Source organism: Sinocyclocheilus rhinocerous, unplaced genomic scaffold, assembly GCF_001515625.1.
Source record: "Sinocyclocheilus rhinocerous isolate Xijiao unplaced genomic scaffold, SAMN03320098_v1.1 scaffold3797, whole genome shotgun sequence".
In the NCBI taxonomy this organism is placed as follows: Eukaryota; Metazoa; Chordata; class Actinopteri; order Cypriniformes; family Cyprinidae; genus Sinocyclocheilus; species Sinocyclocheilus rhinocerous.
In genome coordinates, this window is record NW_015645539.1 from 49,238 (window position 1) to 57,240 (window position 8,003).

At 37.0% G+C, this 8,003-nt stretch overlaps 2 protein-coding genes across 4 annotated transcripts in view; both read right to left on the reverse strand.

The window, feature by feature from the left end:
- Positions 1–4,738, reverse strand: part of lmcd1 (LIM and cysteine-rich domains 1) — a 43,001-nt gene extending 38,263 nt beyond the window's left edge. Inside the window, exon 1 of one of the 2 annotated variants that reach the window (XM_016509940.1) lies at positions 4,481–4,738. In XM_016509940.1, the coding sequence (XP_016365426.1) occupies positions 4,481–4,507 (27 nt within the window). In that variant the 5' untranslated portion in view covers positions 4,508–4,738. Of the gene's footprint in view, positions 1–3,479; positions 3,538–4,480 lie in introns of those variants that run through there. The other variant, XM_016509941.1, reaches the window with a different exon arrangement.
- A 956-nt stretch (positions 4,739–5,694) lies between these two features.
- gmppb (GDP-mannose pyrophosphorylase B) overlaps positions 5,695–8,003 on the reverse strand; it is a 23,370-nt gene continuing 21,061 nt past the window's right edge. For both annotated transcript variants that reach the window (XM_016509945.1, XM_016509944.1), the window contains exon 10: positions 5,695–6,640. In XM_016509945.1, the coding sequence (XP_016365431.1) occupies positions 6,509–6,640 (132 nt within the window). In that variant the 3' untranslated portion in view covers positions 5,695–6,508. The remainder of the gene's footprint in view (positions 6,641–8,003) is intronic.

Sequence of the window (8,003 nt, forward strand, 5' to 3'; positions counted from 1 at the left end):
CTACAATACTACAGCGAGAATAAAAGTTATGCTTTCTTTCTTTGCGTGAACATTTGGGTGGCGTTATGCAAATATTCTCACATAGTGACATAGACATGTGGGGGCGTGTTCGAACGAGCCGTTTTAGGTAGGTGTGGCTGACTCTTAACTTTTATAAAGAATATCTCTTTGGATTTGAGACTTTAGTCTTTGTAACTTTACAGATCTTCTTTATGCACCAAGAGCTTGTAACAAGCCAAAGAGAAAGGAAATATTTAAATCGCATCATATGACCCATTTAAGAATCAAAATCTAAAAGGATATTACAGGCATGCAAACTCTGGGAAAAAAAGAAAAGGAAAGTCCGTTTTCCATTTTTTAACTCAACATTAGGCTTTGCAAACAGACTTTTAAGGAAAGATATGGGCCCAAGAGTAAGATGTAAGATGAGTAAGATATTTTGACATTTTGTATTGTCTATTTGATGTGGGGGTAATTTCTAAGTCAAATTTGATGTGTGATTAATTTGTGATTCATTAGATTAATTAATCACCACATCATGTTTAAATTAGTTTTAACATTAACATTAGTTTTTAACAAATTAGTTAAAAAATTTTAATGACTTGACAGCCCTAATTATTTTATCTTTCAGTTCATGCAGTATGTAGGCAAAGGTATTTAAAATCCAATAAATGGAAGCAGATTACTGCCATCTGGTGGACAACAAAATAAAGAAAATCATGTGTAATACCATGGTGTAACTGCTAGATGGCTGTATAGCACTACATGCACAGTAAATATTGCCGGGTCATGCAATCCCTAATTGCGAAGAACAGTGTTTGTAGACATAATAATACTTTTAATAGATATTGCATTTAGACATTTTATTTAAACGTTATCAAAGACTTCTTTTTGTCAAAGTTTAGATTTGTATTATTTATTTAAAATGTTGAGTCTTGGCTCAACCACCTAGTACACAGTCTCTAACTCGGCTTTGATCTCACTTTATCTCTCCTGTGTCTCTTTTACACTATTAATGTTGAATTTAACCCATTCATTGCTGTTTTCCCTGCATTATTGCTCTGTGTTACAGTCACATCAGTTTATATATGTGTGTAGGCTAATTGTGTGTGTTTGAATGGTTGTGTCCATTTTTTAATTATTTATTTTCATTATTTATTTATTTTCATTATTCAAGCTTGTGGACCGTCCTCTGTTTTTGACCTTATACTCCCTGGAAATGAGTGTGCTTATTAAGAACAATAGGGGTCAAGTTCCTATAAGCCCACATTTCTGAATTATAAAAAGAACATTAAATAATATATGGGCGAAACTGATTCTTAAATGCTTACATTTTTATGGTTATTAACAGTTTTTATTATTTTTTTAATGAATTAATTTTTCCATCTGTCTACATCTCAGTTAGTGTCCTGCACTATACACATTTACATAAAAATAATCTTTCAAATTCAGAATATGACTTCAAATGCCAAGAATATGTTGCATTTAATTTATTATGCTCTTAATTTTAAAATATTATTAAAAAATTGTCACGGCACTAGAAAAAAAAGTGTCTTTTGAGGACGACTTCTACAGTGACTGTCTGACAACTCACGAACTGAACATTCGATCAGCTCCAAATAAATGCTCAGAATGGGACATTTATTCATTGCATCGCTGGTTATGAGCATATGGCATATGAGCATATGAGCACTACACTTTCATACTGTTCAATAAAGTTTAAGTTTCACACACACACACACACACACGAACACAGAGAGAGAGAGAGATTTCCATATTACATACATTGACATTTTCATATTAGTTATATATTACATATTAGTTATAATATATAAATGAATGTTCAGATGTCCTAGTGTAAATGTCCAGATGTTCTAAACCATTCTCTTTGTTGTCTTAATGCTTTGGCAATACAAAATTTATTTTTGTCATGCCAATAAAGCTATTTGAATTTAATAGAGAGAGAGAGAGAGAGAGAGAGAGAGAGAGAGAGAGAGAGAGCGAGAGCGAGAGAGAGAGAATAAATATAAAATAGACACTCAATAACACCAATCCGCAAGAGTATTTTTCAGGTAACCAAGCCATACTCATTTTTTACCTTGTACATTTAAGGAACTTCTGACATTACTAAGAAGCTTTTTAAGACGGTACCGTTTGGGTTTGTCAAGCTCATCAAAGGAAGCTTTTCTCATAGCCATTGTACCAGACAGCAAAAACACTTTTAAATCAGGAAAATATGACTCAATTTTGGTTTTGCGAAGCCCCTTTGTAATATCAAGAAAGTTATTAATCTGCTGAACAGAATAAAGTTTAGTCGTACCTCCAGAGGCAGGCTCTGAATCCATCACGTCGTTGTCCATTATATCTGTGTCTTCTTCACATTCCTTGTCAGAATCATCCATTTGTAGCTTTAAATCCACAAGTTCTTGAGATGAAATGTCATCTTGACTCTGATTAAACGTGTCATCAATAATTGTGTTACTCTCAGTTTTGTCAGGCTGCGTTTGTTTTCCAAAACAAAGCGAATCGGTCTCAGGCACGGACTGCAAGCACACCTGTTCCGGGCTCGTCTCTGCCTGCGGCACAGCGGGAACATGACTCGGCCCAGCCGCCTCCTCAGCAGCCTCCACCAGGCCGTCTTTAGAGGCAACCAGCGCCGGTCTCTCGGGCAAGTCACCCGGCGCTGACAACGCCTCGCCCGGCTGGGGTTCTGATACCTCAGCGGCCAAAGCAACATCCGCGCCAGCCGCCCTCTCGCTGTTCTCCGCATCTGCAGCCGGAGCCGCAGGAAGGCCTGCCGGCCTGTCTCGATTCGGGCAAGTTTGTCTAACGTGTCCAAAAGCACCGCAAACAAAGCATCTCATCGAGTCTGAGCTAATAAAGACAGTGTAATCTTTGCCATCAATGCTTAGTTTCACTGACAGATTTAACGGATCACTCTGAGAATTCAAAATCATAAAAGCCTGACGCCGAAAAGACATTACATGTTTAATATCAGGATTTTTACATCCGAGTGGAATCATTTTAATAGGACTCACTATTTTGCCGAACCTCTGGAGTATTTGCTCCAGTTTTTCATTTTTAACAAACGGGGGTACGTTCGATAAAACAACTTTCTTAGACGGGCTTGACAGAGGCAATACAGGTACAAAAGTGTCTTTGATTATCAACCCAGTTTCAATCAAGTCATCCACCATTTGACTTTCACTGAGAAAGAACACGATGGCTTTATTCATACGGGAGGCAGATCTGATATTAGCGCCACCGACCGCCGCACTCACGGCTATCAGACAATCCTCCACTGACACCTGGGCATCAGGCATGCATTTACAACCATGCCTGAGTGTTAACCGCGAGAAATCTCCCGCTTCCGACCCCATTATCCCCACCCACCGACCGAAGTCAGGGATAAAATAAACCTTTAACTAACCCTACACTTGACAGAAAGGAAAAAAATCCCAGGAAACAAGAAAACTCACTCCAACAGAGAGATACTCTCACCCACGCCAAACAGCTCCGTCCACACTTACTCCCAGCATGCACTAGCACAGAGAGAGAGAGAGAGAGATCTTTACTTTTACCTTTATCTCGAAACTTGGCACTAGGAAGCATGGGTTATGATTCAGTTTCCGAGTTTATCTTGGACCTCAACTCTATGTGCTGCCAGCAGTCCTGTTTTAGCAAGAACGCCCCGTTTTTGGGCAAAATGATTGCCAATCTGTGTAAATGAAATCTTATGTAAATCTTACAATATAGGTGCACTTTTTGCATGGCTTCTTTATGGCTGTACAGGAATCAACACACACACACACACACACACACAAAGTCCCCCGTTTGACAGTCAGTTTGTCAGTGTGCGCTAATGGAGGCAGAAAATAAACATAATTAGTACTGTCCGTTTCCTTAGAACAAAATCCGTCTACAAACAAAAGCTGTGAGTTTAAAATGTGGCGTACACAATACAACATTTGTGAACTAATATCGGAAAATAAACACCTTTTTGTATAAACCTCAGCGCGCATTCACGACTGAAGTTGAATTGTTTCAGTATGACTTACCTTCTGTTCTGATCACCCGCGTTCATATCATTTCTGTCAGAAAGACAAGTCTATTTATTTTTTCACAAGTGTGTTTTGTTTCGGTGTATCTGGTGATATTGCTCTGCCTATGACTGTTCTTTCGCGCAGGAATGAGATATTACATCACCTTCAGTGTGAAGTTAGACAAAAGCAACAAGACTGTGTCTAAAAAAGTTACTCTATATTAACTGAGCAGTTGTATCGGTCTGAAAATCAGCATTGCTGTGATTACAAGAGATGTGCTGATTTTTAACAGAACTCTTCCTTGCGTGAACTTGCCAAATTGTACTTTTCCTAACAAAAAGTATAATTGTTACGCAGTCTACGTGTTAAAACGTATGCTGTATTCTGTAGAATTCAACGAGAGTTGATATAATTTCGAATGAAGTAGAATAACGTACCTTCTGTCCGCTCGCGAACACATCCATTCTGAATCAGTCAGGTCTGCTAGCCTCGCTCTCTGGAGATGAAGTCAGACCAAAGAGCTCCGAGTGCGTTTCTCTGCCTGACTCTGACCCACCGATTAAAACTACTAGCAATGACGGGAATGAGACATTACAACACTCGTGTGAATGTGAGATTAACACACTTCAGTCTCACATTTCAATGTTTCATGTGTTTCCTCCAAACGCTGCACGTAATTATATGGAGAAGCAGCCAAGAGGGCGTCGACCTGAGAACCCATTCAGCACGCCTAAAGACTTAGAAAAAAAATACAGTCATGCTTTAATTCTGTCCTCTAGTCTAGCGCATCCAATTACAGGAATGGTCAACTTTCTGTTCATCCACAAATGTGACCCTGGACCCCAAAACCAGTCATAAGGGTAATTTTTTGAAATTGAGGAAATCGCCTTTAAAGTTGTCCAAATGAAGTTCTTAGCAATGCATATTACTAATAAAAAATTAAGTTTTGATATATTTATGGTATGAATTTTACAAAATATCTTCATGGAACATGATCTTTACTTAATATCCTAATGTTTTTTGGCATAAAAGAAAAATTGATAATTTTGACCCATACAATGTATTGTACAAATATACAAATATAATACATTTTGTGGTCCAGGGTCACATTTGTGTTTATTATAGCATTAAATTAGCTATATTATCTAAATACTATGCATACTGAAGCCATCTGAGGCTAAATATGAACAGTCCCTTGTCATTTGAGGTGTAACATTGAAATTGCATAATTAAAATGTTGGGAATGCATATGAAACGGTCTGTAAATTATTTATTTGCCAAACAACTGCAATTTTCTGCAAATCTGAGACAGTTCCAGAGGGCTGTGCTACTTATGACTGCTTTTGTGCTCCAGGGTCACAAATATGTATAAACATCATTGGTGTTCTTTTCAAAATATAATTAGTATCGAAAAATTAGTATCACCATCTGATATTAGCTACTTTACCAGGTAGCACTACAGTTCGGCAAATTACGTGTATTTTGATAATTCACAATTTAATAGTAAAGAATTTCTAATTATAGGTTAAACTGATTGCCTTGATTTCTACTTGATTTTAATGCTCTGGATGTTCATGGTCCAGAAATGACACATAAATGTCAATGAAACCATAAAGAAATTCATACACATTTCCATAATTTAAAAAAAAACATCCATGAAACATTACTGTCTTATTTCTGTTTACATCCCAAAAGGTCACAGGTAACTTTAAACTGTGTTAAAATGGTTTAAATTGCTTTTCAGTATAAAACAGCTCATAAGAAAAGCCAAAAATCTGTTTCATGTAACTTTCTTTATAGAAAAGACATCAAGACCAAAAATCCTCATTTGTGTACAGAGACATCACTTCATGAGTCTTGAATGTCTTTTTCATCTTTGTTAATCTGCACAGGAAGTAACCATCACATTTCTGCATGACCTTGAGCGCTGAATAAAAAAATGATTTGCATAATTTAGTACACACTACAAGTTTTAGGTGTGAACAGTCTTTACAGTAATCAGCTATTGCATCATTTGATACATAAACATACTTCTCATTCTTTCTACAGGCACCGAGTTTTATCCTGAAAGCATTACATGTCTCCTTTAATAAATGGAAAAACACAATGAAAAGAATACAAACTAGACAGCTAACTAGTGTCTCAAAATCAACAAAATGCACCAAAGCAAGGTGAGTCCTGGTCTAATTGTCAGTAATAGGGAACACAATGCAGACAGAGGCAAATAAAAACAGCACTTGACGGGTCAGAAATGTGCGATGCAGCATGTCAGCTGGAGATCATCTACTACAGATGTGATTTTTCCTGCGGCAGCACTTTTTCAAACACCACAGTCAGTAACTGCATACTTCAGATTCCTCACAAATAACAGCATTCCCATCATGCTCATTAAGCACACAGCGGTCAATTCTCCTGTCATCCAGCGGTTACACACTCGGGCACTTCGTGAGGGGCGTGAAGGTCCTTCACATGATGATCCGCGGCTCAGGAACAGAGTCTGCGATGGATTTATGAGGCAGGACATTGGCACCGTTGATGTAGAGCTCATCGTTCACGATCACGTCTTCACCCAGGACCGTAACGTTCTCCATCCGCACCTGACCAACACGATCATCATCATACAAATCACACAGGAGAGAGCACAGAAGCAGCCTTCCACAAGAACAAATCCCATTCACATACTCCAACTTATAAAGCATTGTGAATGATGAAATGAAATCAAAAATCTGGATAAGACGAGTAGTGGTTATTACCCTAGTAAAACAGTAATATATTTAAAACACATTTATTTCATGCTAAGTATAGTTCAAATCTATTAACATATTTACTGACAGATAACTCGAGACTTACTGATATAAACATTATAATTAGTGCTGTCAAACGATTAATCGCGATTAATCGCATGCAAAATAAAAGTTTTTGTTTACAGAATATATGTCTGTGTAGTGTGTATATTTATGTAAATGAACAACATACAACGTACATATGTATGTATTTATTATATAAATACACACACATGCATGTACATATTTTGAAAATATTTACATGTATATATTTATATTCATATAATTTATATTATATATAAATATATTTAATATATAAACATAACATTTTTCTTAAATATATACATGCATGTGTGTGTATTTATATATACATAATAAATATACACAGTACACACACAGATATTATGTAAACAAAACTTTTATTTTGGAAGAGAGTAATCATTTGACAGCACTAATTATAATTAAACTTTACTTGGCATATTACTTGTGCACAATGCACATTTCTCGATATTAAGCTAAAATGTATTTTAATGTCACTTTTGATGATGATTGTATGATCTTTGAATAATATCGTTCTTTAAATGCAAGATATTTAAAGGGGTCATATGATGCGATTTCAAGTTTTCCTTTCTCTTTGGAGTGTTACAAGCTGATTGTGCATAGATAAGATCCCTGAAGTAGCAAAGACTAAAGTCTCAAAACCAAAGAGATATTCTTTATCAAAGTTAAGACTCTGCCACGCCCCCCTAAAACGGCTCGTTCTAACACACCCCCACATATCTACCTCACTATGTGGAAACATTTGCATAATGCCGCCCAAATGTTCACGCAAAGAAAGAAGGCGTGGTTTCAGTAACCGCAGTTAGGGTTGAAGCAGCCATGTCAGGGAGACACTGTGTGTTTCAGTGCAAAAGCAAAAGCACTTTATTTGGCCTACCAGAAGTAGATGCATTTAGGAATCTTTAAGATAACTTACAACAGAACAGCAATGCGTTTTATGGACGACCGTTTCGTGAACCTAGGAGAGGAGGTAATTCTGACTTTGCTATGACAATCTGGCGCTTCTGAATCAGCTACTGTTTTGTTATTAGTTTAAGTATTTGCTATTGACTGTTCAAATGCGGAGTTTTACGCATCGTGTGTGTGTGTGTGTGCATGTGTGTGCGAGCGAGCGAGA